The sequence below is a fragment of the Pogoniulus pusillus genome, chromosome 14 (genome assembly GCF_015220805.1).
Source record: "Pogoniulus pusillus isolate bPogPus1 chromosome 14, bPogPus1.pri, whole genome shotgun sequence".
In the NCBI taxonomy this organism is placed as follows: Eukaryota; Metazoa; Chordata; class Aves; order Piciformes; family Lybiidae; genus Pogoniulus; species Pogoniulus pusillus.
Window position 1 is genome coordinate 12,441,708 of NC_087277.1, and position 24,351 is coordinate 12,466,058.

The following is a 24,351-nucleotide window of genomic DNA, read 5'->3' on the forward strand; positions in this document are numbered from 1 at the left end:
TAAAGTGTCCTGTGGTAAAGATACAGGTATTACAGAATTTGTTATTATCAGTAATGTGCATCAGCATGTGCCAGAATACTTGAAAATTAAAACAAAAAATATCTCAAATTTCTCATTGCTTCTTCCTTGCTCAGGAAAATGGAGGCTGAATAAGAGAAACAAAAATGAAGTTAAATTTACAAGAAGAAGTTCCTTGAGCTGTGAAATAGTGTCTTCTTTACTGTTGTATGATTTATGTAAGACAGAGCAGAGCAAAGAATCCTTTATATGGGATTATAAAATACTAGTTTTATTTAGAAATAAACAAGGATTTGTAAGGATTTTCCTTCACATCTAAAGAAAATGCCTCAAGCTTTCTGCAGCTGGCCTCTTTGATGCAAACACTTATCTAAACCCAAGAGTTTGAGTAAGAGTGGTCGTTTTAAAGAGTTATGCTAACTCTAGCTAAGCTGATTAACATTTGAAATCTAGATGCTCATGTGTAATTCTCATTAGTGGAATACCCTTCTAGGGAGGCCTTAAAATGACCACTTTCTAAAAGGCCTCTCAAGGATTTACAGTCATATATGAAACCATTGCTAATAACACTTTTGGTCAGGCCACACCTTAAGTACTGTGTCTAGGTCTGAGCTCCTCAATTCAAGAGAGATGTTGAGATACTGGAACGTGTCCAGAGAAGGGTGACCAAGCTGGTGAGGGGCCTGGAGCACAGCCCTGTGAGGAGAGGCTTAGGGAGCAGGGGTTGTTCAGCCTGCAGGAGGCTCAGGGGTGACCTCATTGCTGTCTACAACTGCCTGAAGGGAGGTTGTAGCCAGGTGGGGTCTCTTCTCTCAGGCAACCAGAACAAGGGGACACAGTTTCACGGTGTGCCAGGGGAGGTATAGGCTGGATGTTTGGAGGAAGTTCTTGCCAGAGAGAATGATTGGCATTGGAATGGGCTGCCCAGGAAGGTGGTGGAGTCACCATCCCTGGAGGTGTTCAAAAGAAGACTGGGTGAGGCACTTAGTGCCATGGTCTAATTGATTGGACAGGGCTAGGTTATAAGTTGGACTGGATGATCTTGGAGATTTCTTCCAACCTGGTTGGTATGAGAACATCTGCAGAAGGACTAAGACTAGCAGAACCATACAGACATGGTGGTCTAACAATACTGCAAGGCTAAAAGATGCCAAAACAATACATTTTAGTGCTGTAGTGTCATCATTGTTGATCAGAATCATGGTCATTGGACAGAACAAGGAAGCAGAGAATGGGAGTAACAGTGAAGATCTGCCTCCATCATACTACTGAAGGTTAGTCCAGAAACTGCTTTCAGTGCTCCTAGCTTTGCCTTCAGTGAGATTCTGAAAAATTGGAAGTTCAGAAAACTAGTCCAAAACATTACTTGTAGGAATAAATCTTACAGAAAGAAAAGAAAGAAACAAACTCTTGCAATGAGCTTGGTCTGTTTGTTTCACCAAAAAGAAACCTGAAAAGTGGCTAGATCAAAGCACACAATGTAGTCCTACGGGAAATGATTGGCTACAACATGGTTATTTTGCCTAGGGAAACCAGGTCACAGCAAGAATGAATGTATGCAGTTCAAAGTCAGGAAAAAATCAAATGAGAAATAACCAACGTTGAAACCACAGTAAGACTGTTACCAAAATGTAACAGACTCCCAAAATACACAAGGATTTCTCCATCTCCTGGGACATTCAGATGAAGATGAAGCATTTTCCCAGAAAATAAACCTTTTCCAGATGTGAAAGCTTTGTATGATATCTGTTGGATAGACTTGATAGGTCCATATAAATAACAAATCCTTAAAACATGGGTCATGGACCAGTCAGTGTGCGCTTCCAAAATTTTCCAAAGACTAAAGTTAAGTTCAATACAAGATTTATGCCCTTATGTTTTAGGCAACTGCTTCTCCATAAGATTGCAGAACACTGAGCAAAGAGTCTTGGTTTTCTACAAAGAGCAAAGGGAGAATTCATCTCTTCGGGTTGGACAGAAAAACCAAAATCCAGGTAGACCTTCTGTTCCTCCCTAGGGATGTAGAGCATCTCTATTGTCAGGACAGCAAGCAGCTACCATGACTTCCAGGTCTCAGAAGTCACAAACAAGGAACACAGTCAACATGTCTTTCTTTTGAATAAATTTTAAGAATTCATAATTAAATGATTCTAATCTTTGTAGTCAAATATGTTCAGTTTTTGCAGTGGCTCTTCCTTGTATCTTCTGCCTTTCAGAAGAATGATCTACACAGCTGTATTATTCTAGCCTAGTAATCTGTACCAGAAAAAAAAGCAAATCTAGAGGCTATAGAAGAAAACACATGGAGAAGCCTAGAGTCTTGAATTTCGTGGAACATTCACTTGAGACATGACTCTGTCAATGATGAAGATTTGCAGACAGAGCTGTTCTTTCACTCCAAGCTGCCTATTTCTGGGTAAGAAATTCTTGTCTGTGTTAGAAAAGCCAGTATATATATTACTGTTTCTTTTAAATAAACTCACCTACTTTTTTTGAGATATCTACTCCTGTGTGAGCACATTCATTGTTCTCCATGAAGATTTGTGAGTTTGGAACTGCAAAAGAATGATTTCTAGCAGATTTAAGTAGAAGAGCTATGACAGGCCACAGAGAAGGGGGAAAGCTCTGTGCACTTAAAGAAGGAAAAATTCCAGTTCAATTAAAATGTTAAAACCAGGCAGACAAATAATTTTAAGGTTAAGTGATTGCACTGTTAGGTGTAAAAGTCTTCCTTGTTCTTAACTCCTTCTTTGGAGCTAATCATTCTATACAAACTATCTAGTGGTTAAACATAGTTTACAGAATGATTAGAAGATATGGTTAACAAATATAAAAAAATAATCTGTTCTACCAAAAATGCTTGGCAAATCTGAAATGTAAAGCAAGGCAATTGTGTACATACTCTCTCTAAAATACTTCTGTGACATACATACGTTTAAATTGGTTTAAAATATGTATCTTCAGTTAGAGTAGCTATTTTTTGTCAAGCTGTACAGAAGGAGACATTACTCCTGTAAGTTTTCTAAAAGACAGACCTGAGGTAACTTCTTTCACCTTGTTTCCTATTTAATGTAGATAAGAGTCCATGAGCTTTTTTGTTTGCAAAATAAATATTGTACATTGTATTTACCAGTTTGCCCAGTGCCTAGGCAATGGGTTATGGCATCACTCTGTACACAAAAAGCACATTGCTGTTGCAGATAAAAATAGCTGACTCACAAGAACTTTGAGTAATTATAGAAGTCTTTCTTCTTTTGACTTCAATTTGCAAGCTAAGAGATAATACAAAGGCCTTACTGATACCTCTGCAATACATGCACAAATACTTCATATGCCTGTACCAGAAGTGTATAAAAATCAGTGAGGAATGCAGATAAGTATATCAGAACAAGCCACTATAGGCTTCATTTATAGCAAATAGCAGAGAGCATGGCCAATGATTTTCAGAAAGTAATTCCTATTTTCCCATCATAGATGCTTAAATATTGTTGGATAAATTTTAATTTAAACTCTATTAAATGTACTTAATTTCCCACACTAGCAGCCTTACTAGCCCGCTCAGATATTGAACCCTAAAATTAGTGAAATGAAACTTTAACCAAAGAAATGTGGAAAAAAACCCAAGTCTAGCATAACTGAGCATGTATTCTGCCTGCATTTTTGTGCTTCTACTTTTATTCTAATCAGTATTAATTAAGAAGCAACTAATTTTCCTAATGTAGTAAATTCTTCTACTTGTGTTAATTTCATGAGCTAGATGAAATCCAACCTGAAGATTGTGAAACCTTCTAGTAACTCACCATTGATATGACCTTTAAATTAATAAGTCTTTTAACTTTCATCAGTACTTGGAAGAAAAGTAAAAATAAAGCTGTGGTCCTTAAAAGAAAATTTATTTCCTAGCAAGGACTAGAACTATAAAGCTTCCTTAGAAACTAAGGTAGGTGATCTGCTTTTGTATCATACTTGGTCTAACACTACAGAAGTATGACATTTTATCTGAGCTTTTTCTTGCCATCATAACACATAACTTTTTGTTAAAGTGTCTTCCAACCTCAGTCATAGAATCACAGAATGGTAAGGGTTGCAAGTGACCTCTGGGGATCATTACCCCTTTGCTAAGCCAGCTTCACTTAGGTCAGGTTGCACAGCAACATGTTCAGGCAGGTTTTGAAAGTCTCCAGAGAAAATCTCTCTGGGCATCTTGTTCCAGTGCTCCACCAGCCTCCAAATGAATAAAATTTCCCATGTAGTTTGGTGGAACTTCCTGTGTTCTAGTTTGTGTCTCTTTCCTCTTGTCCTATCAGCACTTAAAAAATGTCTGGGTTCAATCCCTTGACACCCACCCTTAGGTATTTACAATCATTGATAAGAAGCCCTCTCAGTCTTCACTTCTCTAGGCTAAACAGCCCCAGGTCTCTCACCATCTCCTTGTAAGAGAGGTGCTTCAGTCCCTTGATAATCTTTGTGCAGTAGTTCCCTGTCTCCTTTGAGATGGAGAACTGAGAGCTGGACACAATATTCCAGACGTGGCCTAAACAGGGCAGAGCAGAGGGGGAAGACAACCACCCTTGATGTGCTGGTCACACTCTTCCACATACATCCCCAGATACCATTGGCCTTCCTGGCCACAAGAGCAGGTTGCTGGCTCACAGTTACCTTATCCACCCCGACTCTCAGGTCCTTCTCCAGGGTGCTGCTTTCCAATAGATCAGCCCCTAACTTGTACTGATGTTTGGGTTTTTTTCCTCTCTAAGTGCAGGACTCCACACTTGCCCTTGTGGAGTCCTGCACTACAACAGCCATATAAAATCCCAGTGGGGAAAATCTAGCTTAGTATCATTTGAAGTCATCAGAGAGTACTTCCCAAAATTGCCACATAAAGACATGAACTCAATCATTTTGCAAATGAGCTGTGTATAACTCACATGTGCTAGCCGATCAAATCTGGCAAAGAGTTCATTCAGCATTCGGACCAACTCTTGAGCTGACAGAGTTGTGGAGAGGTTGGTGAATCCTTTAACATCTGCAAAAAGAATACTAAAAGAAGAACATATGTTAATAGTGCAGTCTATATCCTTTGAAGAGGAAGAATCATTTTTAAAGCCATGATACCTTTGCTGTAGACATCTGGAGATTCTATTGTACTTCATATAAATATTGAAGGGGCTAAAGAATATGAGAAAGACTTTGGCCCCAGATGTGTGTTATGCAGTTTAGGATTTTCAAATAATTCAGGAAGAAATACTTAAGCCTTAATATGAACAGTTGTGCCCATTTGCCAGTGAGAATACTAAAGCATTGTGCGCCCATAATACAGAGGGTTGTATAATCAGATAGACCTGGCACCCTGCTGTCAGCATCTGACAGTGTTCTTTGAGGGTGAGTTTATATATAGCTGTTTTTTTTTATGGTGAGTTTGACTTCAGTGATTTAATTTTTTAGTGGTATTTTCTGACTTTAATTATTTATGTGGAATACAAGACTAAAATCCTAAGATAACAGGTTCACAACAGTTATGCAGGCCAGAGTCATGCCAGCTTTATTGCATCTAATTTTAGAGCCTTGACAGAAATATGGGACCCTCTATTTAAGGTATGGATCTTGATTTGGATGAGTCCTTGGGTTTTTTTTGCCACTGACTTCAAATGGAACCCAGAGTAATCATACTTTGAATTTGGCTGCATCAAATTATGTGCTTGAAGTTATGCAGAATTTTAGTCAACAAACTAGTTGAAAACAGAGCTCTAACCTACATTTTGGATTTCAGCAGCCAGTGAATTTTCTAGACATGTCAATTTGGTTATTTACTCTGTATAAACTGAGCATATGTGTCTAGTTCTGGACCCCTCAATTCAAGAGAGATGTTGAGGTGCTGGAACGTGTCCAGAGAAGGGCAACAAAGCTGGGGAGAGGCCTGGAATACAAACCCTGTGAGGAGAGACTGAGGGAGCTGGGGTTGGTTAGCCTGGAGAAGAGGAGGCTCAGGGGTGACCTCATTGCTGTCTACAACTACCTGAAGGGAGGTTGTAGCCAGGTGGGGGTTGGTCTCTTCTCCCAGGCAACCATCAATAGAACAGGGGGACACAGTCTCAAGTTGTGCTAGGGGAAGTATAGGCTGGATGTTAGGAGGAAGTTGTTGCCAGAGAGTGATTGGCATTGGAATGGGCTGCCCAGGGAGGTGGTGGAGTCACTGTCCCTGGAGGTGTTCAAAAACAGCCTGGGTGAGACACTTAGTGCCATGGTCTAGTTGACTGGATAGGGCTGGGTGCTAGGTTGGACTGGATGATCTTGGAGGTCTCTTCCAACCTGGTTGATTCTATGATTCTATGAATATAGATGAATGTGCACACATAAATTCTGTGGTGTGCAAGCTATCATTCAGACCAATGTAATAGGTCAGTATTTAGCAGTTATTTACTTCAAAAGTAGTAATGTTAAAAAAGGAGATAACATGCTGACAAAGACTGCAATTAGCTCAAATGAACCTTGTTACCACTTCAAAATCAACTAATTTGTGTTACAGTCTGCACAACTGAAAATACTTTGTGTTCAATACAATTGCATTTTAACAGTGTCTGAGATTCACTAATGTAGCCAATAAGAAACACATAGCACTGGTCAGGTGGACAATAGAATACAACTAATAATAATTCAACTAATTGAAAATGTACAGTCTGGTAAGAGTATGATTTTAAGAGTATGATTTTTACTGCTGAGAAAAAAAACCCCAAAATTAAAAGGTAAAGTGTCAAACTAACCAAAGAGGAATGAATATCAATAATAGCTTGAATTGATAAAAAAAAGATTTTCAAACAACTAATTTCTATATTTTTCATTATCAAAACAACAAAAAGTATTCTAAATGTATACTAATTTTGGGGATTTGCATAATTTAGGTAGTCTTCAGTGCTCAACAAGTAGGAAAAAAATATGGTGAAATCCAGCTTTGAAGAGATTTAGTCCCTGGTAGCATGCATAGGAACCAACAAGTTACATATTCTAAAGCACACAGAATCTTCATTTTAAATCTCTTTCAAAACTTAATTATGTTTTGACTTTTCACCCCTCACTAAAACTCTCTTCTATTCAAACAGAAGGGCTCTGGTCTCACTACTTTGATTCTTCTTCATCAACACTTATTTAGAGACTAGAAAATAGTGCAATTCAAACCTTTGGGAAGAGTCTTTGATGTATTCCACCAGATCTATTAAAATAATATATATGAGCTACTACAAGGCCACAGAAGAAGCAGATAATACATTTACTCTTTCACAGAAGCTCAAATTATGTTTGCCAGACTAAGTTATACTTGGGTTTCATCAAAAGGCAAAGTACATGTTTTCCTAGAAAATCATCCAAGGATGCTGACTTTTACATTTTCTTCAGTGATGGATACTGTTTCTTTGGCCTAACTAACTATTTTGATGGTCAAGAATCACAATAAAATCAAAGATTCTGTAGCATCATGGAGTGGAAGCTGATAGTTATGTTGTAAGTGTACAACTAGTGCTTATTATGTCTAGTAGTAGCTCACAGGATAGCTATCACCTTCCCACTAACTAATGTCAATAGAGATAAACTTTTGAGAGGGGAATTAAACAGGGGAATGAAATTAAGAAAATTATAATAGATGAAAATGACTCTGAAACAGAGGAGCCACTTAGCATGTCTGCATCTTTGAGACATCTCATTTCTCATCATGTGGGTTCAACCAGAAGGTTGTAGCAGAATAAGTATCCATGTGCAGGTAGGGCTCCCCTATCTGCACAAGCTGACCACTTAATTAACATGAAAACAAACAAACAAGCAAAATAGGTCAAGACCCAGTTCAAATGAGTCTTACAATGGCAAAGGCATCCAGGCATCCCAATGAGCAGAGATAAGGCACTAAAGCACTTCTCTGTCCAGGAATTAAACAAGGGTAGGCTAATTTGCTAATATATGAATGAATAAAGAAACAGAAGGAAAACTCCCAAACGAGACATTCAGCAGCATCTGAAACTTTAAAACTTAAAGAAAAGCTCCTCCACCCACCTAACGTTCTCATAACGATGAATGTAGATCTTATGGAATTGGTGTTGCAGATGTTCATCTTCTACGTTGGTCATATCATTTATCATTTCCAGGACTACAAACCGCGGTAAGACAGACAGCACCAACCTTTCCTACAACAAAGAGGAAACCAAAGTGTCAATATCAGTCTGATGTAGTGTTCCACTCGAAACTGCTTGAGCTGTGCCCCATTTAAAGAGCTGGATAACTGGCAATATAAGATGTGCCCCCCCTCTAAAAATTCCAGCTCAGGCCACTGGTAATAACTCACATTACCTACCTGCGTCCAGAATATGGACATTTCTCTCACCTTCCTTTCCTAGATATCCTTCCTTCTAATGTTCCAAGAGTACTGGCTGATTATATGAAGATCCATTCAAATTATTTCCTCCATTATAAGCTTTTCATTAAGCATCACTTACTAACATATCAAGCACAGCATTCCAGGCAGTGGTATCTTGATTAACAAATACAGGCCAATCCTCAGCAGAAAGCAGAATTAGATTTTTTTTTGTTGCTTGTGTATCAGAACATATTGAGTAGCATTTTATTAAACTATAATTAATAAAAAAGCTGGAGAATAAGGAAAGCAAAAATCATGTAGAGGAACTTGATTTCACTTAGTGAAAATGACAGCCTTTAAACAAAACTTAGATGTATCATTAGAGATTGAAGACAGGGATAATATAAACTAATTCACCACTAAAATGTTTTATGGGAAAGGTTTAGCTATAGAGTAGTTTTCTATGCTAATAGGGTTACAGTAGTGAACAGGAAATAAGTGTTAAAGTGACTTGGGAATCTCAGAGCCTTCTTAACAGTCTGTGACACTGAAGTGTGCTAATCCCATATTGGCAAAGGCAAAGTTGCTTGAATACTTGCTAAGTAGTCTGAGAAATAAACATTTATATATATGTGCCAGTGAATCATGTTTCCAGAATGACTTATTTGCTTGTGGCAAGATCCCAAGACAGATCGTGGCCTGTGATGTTCTGTTGGCCCTGAGCTGACCATCTTTTTTCCCTACTTATCTCCAAATTTCAGGTGACATTTTGGGGAAGGAGATAGGTCTAGAGAAAGCAAGATGTAAATGTGCAAATCAGGCATTTATGAAGACTGTAAAGGCAGCGAAGGCACCAATGAAGAAAACATACCAGGCAATGTCCATGAAGAAAATACAGTGTAGTGTGAAACTCTCACTGTACTTTCAAAACAGTTTAATGACAGTACTGTGGAGAAAGCACTTGTGTAGTACCAAGCCATATGGCGGGTGGAGGTGGTTTCCAGACCAAGTCTTCCCATTCATGCTTAGGAAATGCAGTTATTCCCACAAACTACTTCTGCATCCCACTCTGTTCCACTTTAAGACAAGTCTTTTGCAAGTTTGGGAACTGAGATTGCTGTTGGACCCAGACATGAAGTAGGAGCAAAAAGATATCAAGAAATTAGTTTCAGAAAAGAAAATATCCTAGGCTTTAGAAATGTCTTTACTGAAAATATGAATACGAAATAAAACAAATAACTCAAAATAATGCCATATAAACATTTGACCAAAAAAACCACGAGTTCTGGATATAGCCTTGTAAGTTTGACAATGTTCAGAAATCCTAAAGACTGCAGCTCTAAGAGCTAATCTTTATACCACCTTTTAAACTATAAGGAAACAAAGACTTCATCACCACACTTGTCAAGAAATTCTTAATCAAGAAGGAACTGTAAAGCAGGACATAAGCTCATTTACGGAGGAACCCTGGTACAGGACAGAGCCTGTGTTACAAAATGTAGTTATTGGCATGAAGCTAAGTAACATGGTAAATAGAGGAAGTTTATTTATGACAATTTCCAGGCAGCCTTGATCCAGATCTGAACATCTCTAGGTCAGCTAATCCATTCCAGCCTTGCTTTGTGTCTGTTCTACCCACTCAGGTGAAAATTCATTCTTGCTATCACTACTCGCAATGGCTATTCTCTTTCATTCCTATTCTCTTCATTTGTTTGCACCTTGCCTCTCAGACTTCAGAGGAGTTTTTGTTTCCTAAAGGTCTGTATCGGTCACACTAAAGAGAAATAAGAGGGAAAAAAAGCAATTTTAGTTTGGTTTGGAGGAATATTGCTAATTCTTGTACCAGCTTGTAAAGGGAGTGCCCATCCCTACCGAGTGCCATTGAGTAAATGTGAAGGAAAATGCACTCCACTGGCAATACAACACTTTTTGGCACTGAAACTGTAAGTCTTACAAAAGGAAAGACTTTTGACTCTGAATTTTCAGGTTGTCCTATCACCATAATGGTATCTTGACACTTAATTTGGCACTTTTTAGCTTTCTGGCTGCAGTTGCTTATCATTGTGGCTGTTTTAGCACTCTCCAGTGAGATGATATTTAAAGATGAAGACTGGGCCACTTTTCACAAGTACCAAGATATGTATCACCCAGGAGTCCTGGATTCATTCCATCTCAGTTTTCTTATAAAAGAATAAACATGTTATATAAACTTCCTGTTTTCTGCCAGATTGATGTTGGGGTTGTTGTGAGGCAACTTGATATAAAGAGGCTATTATAAAGACTAACATTATCCAAGCCGTGGGTTACAACCCTTTCTGAGGAACAAAAGTGGTTCAGAGAGAACAAGACAGGGCAAAGAGAGATGATAGGTGGAACGAGACAGAAAGGCAAAGCAATCATGAAAATGCTGGGTTTGATGCCATCAGGATGAGATGCTGTGCATGAAATATAGCTATGGATATAGCCATGGATTAAACATCAGAAAAAAATGAAAGAACTTCTACCCAGCATATTGTTTCTAAATCAAAACTGTTAACAGCTGAAGCTCATGAAGAATTCCCACAGGGAGCAGACTTAGTCAGCAGTTAGTAAACGATCCAGAGCTACAATGAAAACACATTGTGGATAAACACCTTAACCTGTCTAGATGGCAGCCCCAGATGAGGTGAACTGTAAGAAGGCAAAAAGCACTGCTAATAGCTTCTTCTAGAATGAAGGTATATAGTGCTCCACTCTAAATTGGCAGTTTTCTCCTGGGCTCCCACCTTCATAACATGCTAGCAGGAAAGATGAAAGAATCAAGAGAATTCTACTAATCTTTAACCCATCTGTCCTGCAAACATTTTCAAAATCTAGGGCTGCCTTCAAGGGGGAGACAAAAAAAGTATGTATGTCTGGGATAGCTGATATAAAGCAGGTAGTGAGCTAGCAAGCAGTGATCTCATCTTTTATTTTGGTAAAATGCCCAGCTCATACCTTTGATTTCTCCATAAAGGATGGTACTAATTTTAGTACATCTCCATTGTTTAGACTTTGTTTAAGGCTTTTCACCTACATGCCCTTGAAAATTCTGCTGCTTCTCCCTCTTTATAAAGACTGGGTCAGGTGTCTATGACAGTAAGAGGCAAGCCCAGGAGATCCTTTACACTCCTGCAAACTCAGGTTTTCATGAGATTATCTATTGCTAAGGTAGTTCCACTCTGAAGCGAATGTCCCATGGTATCTCTAAGATGGCACATTTGAGAACAGCTGTTAATCAATATCCCAAGAACCAGAAAAGGCATGTCCTTCAGCCTCCTATACACGAAGGTGCTTAGGCTATATATCCTCTTATTCCTTCACTACTAAGATACATTGCTTTACGTGGCCACATAATAAATAGATCCATCCTTCAAATAAATTACATCAGTTTTTCAAGGAGCCATTGGATTATAGTGTTTGATGAAGTGGTGTGAAGATCCTTCCACAACAGCACAAAATATTTTCACTGTGAAAAAGAAATGTGTTATTTCCTACCTCATCCTTTAGGAAGACAAATAAGAATACAAATTCAAAAACAAAACAAAACAAAACAAACAACCCAACAATAAATGAAGGAGAGAAAACAGAAGTCTTGGTTAACATTGAACTGCTTATGATTTCTGCAGTAAGAGAATATAAAGATTGGCCATTTCTTCACAAACATATGGCTAAAATGGAGAATGTACTTTTTCCACAACAGGAAAAGCTTGCACTCCCTGTTTGCATTCACTTAAGGTATCAAGCAATGGCTCTAGAGCATTTATTTAAAATAAAACATGGTTCACTTGGCACATGTTCACTTAGCCAAGAAAATGTGCTCGGCACATTTCGTATCTTAACCTTCATGCTGCTCATTAAAGTAAGGTAAATGTTCTTGGCTGCACGTAACATCTGGCAATGACCCATAAAAACAGGGGTTAATTAGTATGCCTCTCCTGTGGTCTTCCTCTACTAATACTCTGGCATGTGAAGAGTTTTTTTCAGCATCACAACTGAAAGTTCATATATAGCACATGTATTGCATATGCCATGCTATGCTGGAACACTAGAAGAAAAGTAGCATTCAAGTGTGTGTGTGTGTGTTTGAATGTGAATGTGTGTGTGCCTATAAATAGTTTTCAAGGGACTCCAGGCACTAATCAACTCTCTGGTATTGAAACATTCAAAGGACAGAAATTCATTCCCCTGTGGGCATCAGCTGTCCTTTGCTCTTCCAAGCTGCTCTTACACCATGCCAGAATGACAGGGTGGTGAAGTATGATGAACCAGGCTTTTTCCAGAAATCAGGCATTGAGAGATGGACTTTTGTGCTGATCATTTTCATCCTGTCTTTTTCTATAGATGATGCAAATGTTCTACGGTTCAGGATGTACCTGTCTTGACAGGCCTTTCACATCACTTTGCTTTAATCTAGCTATTAAGAAGTTTTTTAGTTACCCAAGACTGTCAGGTCACTGTCCCCTTTGTATCTGATTAAAGAGTTCTCATATTTCTAGTTGTTGTAATGTAGAAGGCATATTCAGAGAGAGTGGGAAAACATGTGAAAAAAAAATCTTTAATAAAGTAGTGCCAGAAACTCTATGGCGAGGGAAACAGCTTTGTTGAAAACTTTCTAGATGAGCAATTGCCTAAGTGGAGACGATTCAAAGGGGAGCAGCAGTAATAGTGGTTTGAAAAGGAACAGGTATATATAGAAGAAAGAAGATAGCATCAAAAGGAAGCATTCTTTTGAACTGGTGATCAATTCTCTGGTTAATAATTCATGATATGAATCAGCCCTAGTCTTTAGGATGGAGCAGAAAGAGTTTGGAGTAAATTAATAAATAAATCACAATCTTTAACCTAAAGAATAACCAAGAAAAAGAATAAAAATAACAAAAAAGAGCAGTAGAAATCACTAAAACTAACAAACAGATGGTAGAATTCAGTGCTGCCTATACTGCCTTGGGATTTTCCTCTTTCCCAACATCTTGATAAGATTTGGCTTTGGTAAGGGATGGAAAATTGCTCTGGAATGGAAGTTCAATTCACATTTTGCTCTTCCTCCTACACACTTCTTTTCAGATGAGAACCCTATGTATGTCTTTTTATGGGGGAACAATTTGCTTATGGCTGTTCCTAAGACACTTCTATAAAACTGGAGGGCCCATGTCGCAGAAATGTTTAACTTAACAGAGATTCTGGAGAATATGTTCCATACTTTTCATCTTTATTTTAAGAATCATTTTACCTGAGCCATTAATCTTGATTTTAAAAACATCTGCAATTAATATCATAGAGGTTTTATTGCCTTAAGGATCCAACTTAATAGCATAAAAAAAGATCTGCTCAGGATGATGTATTTTTGCCTTTCCAGAGCATATTAGCTGTTACTGCATATAAGAGAAGTACATACAAATGATGTTGTTTTCTACTGAAGAACTGATGATGTTCAGAATAAATGTAATTATTGCAGGTGATACTCTACAAAATGGGAATTAGCACCTCTCGTCATAACGAACAACTCTAAAGAGAAATTCCTTCACAATGGACAGTCTATTTGCTTCTGTTCTCTTTTTTTTTGTACACTATAGAGACAATGGCAAGTAATTGAAAAATACAGAAGAAACTGCAATATTTAATATGTTCAGACTCATGGGATTATGAGGTAGCTTGTTAACTTTTATTACTTACTAGTGCAATATGTGGAATGAGCTGTATCAAATTCCTTTTATTCGAATGCAAGCAATTACCATTCCTCCTCCTCCCAACCCTGGCTGCGTGTTCCATTTAGGCATCTGCTGTTCTCAGAAAGAAACAAGGCCAGATCACACAGGAGGTTTTGGAATGCCTCTTTGTTTGGCTGTTGGCTACGAAACATATCTAGTCTGGTCCAAACTGATATCCCAGTGTTTTTGAGAGTCGTGACTTTTTATAATGGTGACTAATTGGTTGTTAACTGAGAAGTGTTACGAAATTTGTGGGAATGCAAGAAAGAAAAAAACTTTTTCCTTTCATTTGTTGTAGGAAGGACATTTAGCCAATTGTTTCCTCAATACCATTGTCCTGAACAGCGTGACATAATATAAGTAGCACACGCTGAAGGGAAGAACCGCAAGATATTGATGGTCTTTTGCTCTGGTTGGAGGAACAAAGTACCCGAGGCCACATTACGAACTCTTGGCAGACCTTAGTGATTGACAGTCTAGTGCCAGGTGTCAAAGGAGGTGCCTTTCTCACCAGCCAGCTGGCCTTGTAAGAATACCACAATCTTAATGCCTACTGCCTTGTGCTCTCTGACTTCTAGAATGCTGATTCCAAGTCTGCCAGTTTGCATTTTCATGACTCCCCAGTATCACTTTGGCTCGTAAACACTTAGCTCATCCTGTTAGCATGGTGGGAAGTGGTGGAACAACCCTTTCAGTTGATTTTTCTGGTGTGGTATCTGTTACTACTACTGAGTGTACCTTTTAAGTGAAAAATGAAATTCCTCCATTAAAAAAATTACAGAAATAGTTTTAAAAATATTTAATTTTAAAGTAACATGATTAATCATGAAGGTAAGAGCAGCCAATAGTTATGCTGTACGGCACAGGCATAATGCATCGGCTCACTGTAAGGCCACATGAGCACCACCAGCTTGCACGGGAGTGGGTAGGAGTACATGATGGGAATAAGCGCTACGGAGAGCAGGGAGCTGTGTTCTCTGGCAGCAGTGGTTTAGCTGTTAGATCTCCTAGGGTACATCATGAAACAATCTCCTGACACTGCCTTGTCATTTGAGATGCCTTTTAGCTTAGGCAATAGGTTAACAAAGACACACAGGGAAAACTAGAAGTTACAAAACAGTTTGTATTACCACTCTATCTTGTTGACATGAACATTTATGCTTACAAGTGATACTCTGCAGACCCACAGTAATCTCTTAGCCAGATCTAATAGATGGAAATGTTTATTCCAAATCTTATGATTTTTAAAAAATATTCTTTACTAAACAATTGCAGAGAAGAAAAAATCCTAAAGAAAAAAAGACAAAGAAACATTTCCCTGTTTTGTAATATATTTGCTTTCAGTTAGTTTGGACAGGAAGGACAGAATCATACCTTAAGAACAGGAAAAAGACAGACACACCTACTGGAGGCTGGTTTCATAATGGCATAAATTTAAAATGTTTCTTATTTGTGTTTCTACTTTTGATTCATTTATATAATTCTTTTCTTCATGTTGTTAACTTTTGCCATTTCAGGAATTACTAGGCAACTTCTGCAAAAAAAAAAACCAACCTTCTGCAAAACAGATTTCTCAACAGTACTAGTTATTGCAGCTAATGACATGGAAAACACCAGAAAGCAAGCTGTGGCTGTTTGAGCTACATTTCCAGCTCAGACATGAAAAAATTCAGAGCAGAGAAACTTAGAAGTGGAAGCCCTGAGTGGAGAGGTGAACATTCTGGGGATGGGCCATACAATGGCAACAATGGGTAAGTTAATATAATTCCATTGGAGCATCAAGAGCTTTCTGTCTGGAAGCACAGCTTGTACCTTCCTCTTGCTGCTTTTTCTGTGCCTGCTGCTATCTTCCCCTGCCACCGTTTTAGCTGCTGTTGCTTTTGCTGCCTCACCACTGCTTGACCCCTTCCTCATCTTCCTTAAGTTTATTATATTTCCATAGTAGTTTATTCTCCTTATACTGCCATGTTTAAACTATAAGAAGTACAATATCATTCTTCCTGACCAAAAAAATCCGTGTTTCAGTGAGTTTACTCTACCCGGGGAGGGATCCACCCTAACCTAAGACACAAGCTCATGTGCCATTTTCAGCTTTCTATGGCTTAATCATTGCAGAACAAGAAGATGGAAAAGAGCTAGGAAGACATGTACTCCAGTCAAAACAAGAAATACATCTTGTCAAAGACTTACAAGACTTCACTACCAAAGACAGCTGTAACTTCTTCCATGAAGTTTCTATAGTTGGGAAAATGGTCAGTTCCTGACAAGAGTTTTGTAGATAGGTAGTTGAATACTGATGGAGTGAAAGACCTTTGGTGTATTCATGAACACCAACCTAAAATTGCTATCTTACTTTGAATTATCTCAGCAATGGCAACAGTGACTTGACTATGCCTATCTTAGAATTGGTACTGCTTGGGGTCAGATAATTTAAAAGCCATTACCTGAACCACAAGGTTCTGTAACGCTGTTAACTGTGAAGCTTGTAAAGAGTCCTCCTACATTTCAAGCTACTAGGGAAAGTTAGTATGAAGTAGTATCCTTAGTACCCTAGAAGTTGTTATCCCCAACAAGAAAAATGACCTTAAAGTGAGTAAGTACATCCAGAGGTCAGGAAAGGTACTAGCTTGATTAATCCAGAGCCTGGAGTTCTTTATGTCAGCAGCAATGACTGTACTGCTGACCAGCTGGCAGAAGTGTCTCATCACTACAGGGAGCTGAAACTATTTAATTCTCCTTACTCATTTCACCTTTGCCCACATCCCTGAGACAATCAGCAAGGGTTGCCAGTCAGTGGTAGTTGTGAAAATGGATTTTTTTTTTTTTATTAGACACATTTCTTGTTAACAAAGATCTGAGAACATGGGAGGTACAGGCCACCAAAATGTGATCAACAAGCTGTCAGTCCCATTCACTATTGACTCACACAGCATTTGAACAGACTAGTTTAGAGATGACAAAAAAAAATCACACATTTTTAGAAAGCAGTTTTATTACTAGTGAATCCAAAAGCCACCTACTAGGGAGGGGAAGGAGAGTTTTCCTTCTCAATGGTTTCTTCTAGGAGAAGATCCCATGACTGAAGTTCTGGTACTCTGGGGATTACTTTTCCCCTGTATAAACTGGACTTCAGGATGTGATTCCCATCTTGCTAGCACTGGCTGGAAACATAATTACTCTGTTTAAACCCATGTGCCTGTTTCAGATTTGCGAGGAATGGGAGAGAAAGCAGAGGATGACTTCGATCTTGATTTTACCTTAGTTGAAAGCAAAATGTGGGTGTTATGCTCTGGAGATCAAACAAACATCAACGGCACAGGTGAAGCAAAAGCATCTAATATCTGACGTGCAAAATGTTACATTTCCTAATGCAAGTGGTTTGATCAGATGGGGTGCTTTGAAACAAGCTGACACAGAAAATGTACAGGCTGATCCTGTGGTGTGTTCCTGGGTACCAACAAAAACATAAATGCATGTAAATATTGCTTCTGTGCACCCTAATAAGGAGGAAAAGTCTGCAAATTGACTTAGGAAATAGGTCACCTTCTGAATCATATTATAGATATAGTTTGGGAAGAATGATATAAAGGTTACAGATTTCTTACCTCATTGGATCAACCAACCTTGAGTTTGACATTCTAAGTACCAAAGGAGCATCAGGGAGACTACATTTCTATTTTTTTTTTTTAGAGAAAGGCATGAAGATGAAAGAAAGTCTGCTTAGCTAACCAACAAACATATCTGAGCATTTCACATTCAACTTTTTCCTGTAGAGAAAAAAAATCTAACTAAAAATCAATATCTAATCAAGGTTACACAGAATTTATAAATGTGGAGTTACTGCTTGCTATTTAGAAATACAACCTCAGTTATTCAAATATTGCAGTCACAACTTGTATTTCTGAAGCATTTAAAACTACTTTTACAATGAAAAAGGAAGGTCATATGGTCTCTAAAATTCAGATTACTCTTTTTTTGGAACCAATTCTGTACTTGATCCTCATACTAATTTAAGGGGGATTTTCAAATTCTTAGCACCAACATAAAAAAAGTAAAGATGACTTTACAGTGTTTAACCCTCTTAAAGCGTGCTTTCCAATCCCAGTGCAATTTGCTCTTGTTTCAGTGGTTGCAAAGTCCTCATGGTTGATTAAAATCTAGGTCTGTAAGAGCTTGATAAAACCTATACAACATGTAAGCTTCTTTAAAAAAAAAAAAAAAAGTCCAATAGAGTTCATCAGTCTGCACAGAGCTTCTTAAAGCTGTAGGAAATAGAGACTGTTGCAGAGGAAAGTGTGAAAATAATCCTCTGGAAGTAGAGACAGAAGGGTAACAAATGGTCAAATACAAGAGTTTTCTAATGGAAAAAAAGATTAAGGCAGGATTACATTTTTGGAGGTTTTGGTTGGTTTTTTTTCTCAACAGGTATCAGGCTGGAGAGACTAAATATGCCAACAGCAGACTGAACACTAAAGGGTGGCATCTTCTTCTTCAGCCCTCATCCCTTCTTCTCACTTGGAGACAAGATTCTTTAGGGTGATTGAGCTCAAATCCTTTTTGAAGGATCAGATTAAATAATATGAAAGCTGTTTTTTTCCTTTAAAGATAAGATTTAATTACATTTGTGCAAAACTCAATAAGAAAAAGGATACTTGGAAAGTGGGTGTCCAGTAAGCCAGCGATAAGATTTGCAGGAAGGAAATATCTGCTAGAGAACGCTTCTCTTTACACACGGAAGAAAAACCATCAAGTGCTCTAAATCTACCTAAAATAATGCAAATAAAATGCTGCAGAGATGCTTTATGTTTGTTTGTTTGTTTGTTTTTTCAATTTTTCTCACCATGAGTCTAATCCACAGGATATTCATGTTGTAAGGACACAGCTTTTCTTACTATGAATGCAGCCTCCCACTCATATTTCCCTATCGATTTCCCCAGGCTTCATTTGTTCACTGGTCAAGCAGATCATAGATGAAGAGTAGGAGTGTGGCCATGACACAGAAAAAAACCTCTTAATTATGACAAAAATTACTTTGGTATGAATAGAAGTCCTGCAAGGTTGCCATCTTATTACTAGGTAAGGTAAGTACTAGACTGATTTTTAAAGCCACTTCTCTGATGTTCCCTTTCTGGTTGTTTTAAACCTCCATTAAGCCAGAAGTTTTTTAAGTCAAACATTAATCCCTTTGCACAATAATTGTCTTAAAATATATATAAGTTGTCATATTCATACATAATGGATGAAAAGGAAGAGTGACAAAGCTTTCTGAAAGATTCCTTTTCATTAATTGGTAGCATTTGAAGTCTTAAAATGTATGAAAAAATTCAAGTAAAAGCAAATTGCTGGAGAAAAGAGCAGGAAAGGACACCAGAGAGATAATAGAAACTCAGTTCTTAATAAAGTCATAATTTCAATATGTGCCTGGACATAATATTATGATTCATTTAAAACTTAGGGATTTTGTATGAGAAACAGAAATGAAAATCAAATTGAATGTAGGTTTCTGCCCTTCACTAGTGCAATTTGAGAGCATTTTCACAATCAAGGTTTTGAAAGAATTGCAGTAGGCAATTAAGAAAGTGAGTTGCACTTTCTGTTTTCTTTCCCCAGATATGATGACAGCAGAATTATTTGCCATGAAAAAGAGTGTTGTGGAAGTTGTTACTAACAAAATGCAGCACTGAGTGTGGACCTCTTTGAAACACATAGATATCAAATCAAAATAATCAGATCAAATAGGTAGTAGAAAGTGATGACATTGTTGGAACAAAACGGACTTGAAATGTTTGAGAACTTCATATTTGCTGCTGATTTGTAATTGGAATGTGTTGAAAAAAAACCCTGGAGGTAACTTTATGGCTATCATTTTTGGTTTATTGCATATATTAAGCACAAGCAGCTAAATACATTTGATTAGAAAATGACAATTTGATTAAAATTACTAAACTGATTTTGCAACACATGATTTTGTCTGTGCTTTCTCTAGATTGCTTCTACGATATTTCTATCTTTCTACAATGTAATTTTTGAGTATTTAGTATGATTGGAATCTCACTTAACTAAGCCAAGCTCTGAAATGTTTCAGTTCTCCACGAAAATTCTAATTTTGCAAAGAAAATTGGGAAAGAATTAGAAAGAGATGTTCCTTCAGTTTTATAGAGTGCTGGGATTTTCATATAATGCCCTGGTAGTTAAGAGCATAAATTTCATTAGCAATGACTAGTGGAGCAATCATCCTTTGCATCCACAGTACTGCTGACTTTATTAACAGAGTTAATAGCAGTTGAAAGTGCTAATATGTACCTGTTAATAACCCCAGAGGCTCAAAAATAAGAATAAAAAAAAATTAAAAGTCAGATACCTCCCTAATGAATTAGTTACTTTGGAAAATACAACTAAAACTCCTGGCCTTGTGGAATACTTTAAAGATGTTTTACTCAAAAGTCTTGCTAGAGTAAGCGGTGATGGGGGAAGAGGGGTGAAGAAAGAGGTAGGAGCTTGACTGTGTAAAGTTTTGAAAACACAGGAACTGGAAATTAAGTCACATAAAAGCTTTGAAAGACTTTGGCCAGGCTTCTTCAAATCTATTCCATCACACAGCTCTCCCTTTCCTCCTTCTCCCTTTCTGCTCAGTAAGGGAAGGATTGCAATTAACATAAAAGTTTGAACTTGCACCCAAGGATATTTTCTGGAGGTAATGAACCAATGGAGCGAATTCAGATTTACAGAAACATGTTGCAAAGACATTTCTACAGAGCAAAATGGCTTGGATTGTCACAGCAATACCAAAACAGAGCAAGGAGACCTTAAACCCTGAAAACAGTGGTATGGGGAAAACAAATCATGGGCTTTGTCCCTTATAGAACTGAAAAGCTGAAAAATATATTACATGTCTTGTAGGTTTACATAATAACATAGGTTCAAAGTTTGAATGAAAGTAACTGGAAATATTTCAAACTGTTTTGCCTCCTTCATTTTTAATTAGTTTATCATTAAATTACATTTTAGAAGGTATTTTTTCATTTGGTGGCCTCATGCCTGTACTTTTCTCTTGTGGGTGTTTTTCTTGGCCCAAATACATTTTCCCTTATGCATTTCCAGTCATATGATGCCTATGACATAATGCTTTGCTTGCTTATAGGTGAGTGTCAGCTGTGATGAGGTAACCCTCCAGAAAGTTCTGCTTTCAGGGGACAGCACAAGCCTGAAGACTTGCAAGGAACTTGGCCAAGACAAAATGAACAGTTCAATACCAATTGACTAAAATCAAATATTTCAGATCCAAAGCCTACATCTCTCCTCACCAAAAATAATTAAAAAAAACAGATTTTTTTCTTTTGAAATCCACTCAAATGGAAATGATCTGCATTTATTTTCACAATAAGAAATAAAATTTTAGCAGATTAGGACATTAGAAAAAAAAAAGGCTTTGCATGCCTCTCATTTTCCTTGAGAAAATAAAATAGTTTTAATGGAAAATCCTCAGAATCATCTGGAATAGGGAACTCTTTTGCCAGTGTTTTATAAAGATTTTAACAATGAATTCCACAAAAAAAGGAAAAGATCCAATTAAAAGTTAAAAAGTGTTAGTTCATAAAGGATTAGACACGATTATAAAATGAAAAAACCCCAAATCCACAAAATCCCAAACCCCATAAAATTGTGGTCCTACAGTTAAAATGAGAATAAGGCATCCCACACATGGTCCCTCAAAGCCTATTCTGTAAACAGTAGCTGGAGAGATGTTCTGGCATATGTAACTTGTACTGCTCAGCACAGTCATGCATTCACACTGAGTCATTAGAAATCTAGAACATGACATCTTCCTGGATCTGTGTATAAAAGCATGGCTTTCAAGAAGGAAGTGAAATAAAAATCAAGAAGCAATAGAGGTATCCACACAACAGAACAAAATGAATGGCTAAGTTCATTCAAGAATAAAACAGCAGTGCAGCATATACATATATATCTCAGGATGCACAGCTTGTATTTTGATTTTAGTGCAAGTTTTTGAACAGCAGGTGAACTGTCTGATATTTCAGTGAGAAGGAAAAAAAGTGTACAGCATTGCTTCTCATTTGTGCTCCTTCAGAACAAAATAAGCAACAAATTTATTTTTATTCAATGCCTCTTATTGTCCACTGGGAAAGATTCTGTATGGAGGAAGTACCATATCTGCTTGAATTCAAAGGTCACCTAGCCCAGCACACTATTGCACACAGTGGCCAAAAGGAGATTTGTAGGCAAGAATATAAGATCAGAAAAAACTTTTGGTGATATTTCCCTACAGTAGCTTCCCAGTCCTAAAAGTTCAGCTCTAAAAGTTCATCCGTCAGACAGAAGTGATGTTTTAGTATTTTGTCTGCCTACATAGAGCTCGATTCCACGAACTTACTTAGTTTTCACTTGACTGATAGAAGTTTTGGCATTTACAACAGTCTGAAACATGAAGTTTCCCAGCTTGACCCCTCTCATGTAAAAAACCATTTTTAAACACCTGCCAGTTACTGATTCATCTGATGGCCTCTTCTGCTTGTGAGAGAAAGGAACATGAACAGCCATGTTGTCTATTCATCCTGATTCCCACTGTAAATCCTTAAGATTTCATATCAGATGAACACATACCAAGAAATGAAATTCACTTGACCTGCACAAATCAGGTGGCATTACATTGAAGTCAGCAAGCCTACAAAACCCAGCCTTGTCCAATTGCCAGTTTCAGTCAACACAAAAATAAGGTAGCTTTGCCAATACCTGTCGTTGATTTTCTGTCTCTAGTCTCAGTCTGGCTTCTACACATCTTCTGGTCTCCAGGAAGGCTTGACGCTGTGCTCGGTCTGATAGGTAGCTAATGAAGATTCCTGCAGTGTTCATACACATAAACAACACTGCCTGGGCTGCTATCTGCAATGAACAACAGATGGAATACGATCAGAAAAGAGAAGCAGCAAAGATCCCAGTCTACAATGGCAGAGGGAGAGAGAATGCCTGCTCTGCAGCCATGTAGACTGTAAAAATAACAGAAAAGTCTGTGTATAAGAATCTCTTTGATCTTAATTAGAGGCATCAAACGTGTAAAATTCTCTTAGCCTTGAGGAAGAACTACACAGTCTTTGGGGGCATTAAACTCTAGCTGAACCACAAATGATGTTTCCAAGAACTGATTCACAGGGCTTTAGTCAGGAATGATTACAAACATAATTAACAAATTGCTTTTGCACTGCCTGCTCTGTAAAATCAACTTCGTGGTTTGCTCCATGGCTTAGTTTGAGGAGAAAGCCGCATTAAGGAAAGCAAAGTCAGTTAGCTAAGAACTAATAGCAGTGATAACAGCTATTCTGTTATTATTGACCAAATGAAATACATTTGTTTCCAGCTGATGTCAAAGTGCAAGCTTGCACAATATGAATCCTGAAGCTGAAAGGATAAGCAGAAGCGTGCAAAGCCTGTGCCTGTGTACACAGGCCTTGCCTTCAGTGAGGCTTACGTGAGAGCTGTGATCTTTCTCCTTATAGAAGGTGCGTCACAGCTTCTTCCTTTGGAATGTGAACTGAAAAGAGCCAAATGGGAGTGGATCCTTGTGCAGTGTAAATTTCAGTGTCTTATTTGTCTTTCTTTGATATCTCTTTGTGCTCTGTACGTTTGGAAGGCAGGGCACATCGACACCATTGAAGTGAAGATTGGGAAATTGAGTAAGAAATTTGTAATGCTTGCACACACTGAAGACAGAACACAGAGCTGCAGTTTGGGCAGCTATATCCAATACCCATCCCAGTCATAGGCTTCAAATTCCTCTGACATCCTCTCAGTTTCCACTTCATCTTGCCTTTCTGTAACTTGTGAGATGGTCACAAGTTAAAAATAAGTCCATAAGTCATTAATATCTGTACAATGCAGCCAAACCACTTTGCTACCTGTCTTGGGTTCAAATGCAAGTTCCCAGAGACTCTTATAAATTTGGTAGACCCAATGACAATTTATAGAGTTTATAGAGTTTATAGAGTGCCCTCCCCTCCTCCCCCTCCTTTCCCCAAAAGACAGGGAGAGAGATAAAGGTAGGGACACCCCAATAAATCAATCTCACTCGATTTGGAAGTTAAAAAGGAAAAGTTTAACAATAACTTAGAAAAAGGGATTGGAGGTAGGGGAGTTTACAAAGGATAAGGAAGGGAAAACAGCAAAATACAAAACAGGGATGGATACAACCCGAGTAGTGTGATGGTGTCTCTGCCTCGTGGCTGGTATGCAGTATCAGTGTGTGTGTGC

General features: G+C 38.0%; 1 protein-coding gene across 1 annotated transcript in view; it reads right to left on the bottom strand.

The window, feature by feature from the left end:
* The window catches only part of ADCY8 (adenylate cyclase 8), a 128,678-nt gene that overhangs the window by 66,770 nt on the left and 37,557 nt on the right, over positions 1 to 24,351 (bottom strand). The window contains 3 exon segments of the mRNA XM_064154291.1: positions 4,947 to 5,058; positions 8,056 to 8,186; positions 22,840 to 22,989. Of these exon segments, the coding sequence (XP_064010361.1) occupies positions 4,947 to 5,058; positions 8,056 to 8,186; positions 22,840 to 22,989 (393 nt within the window).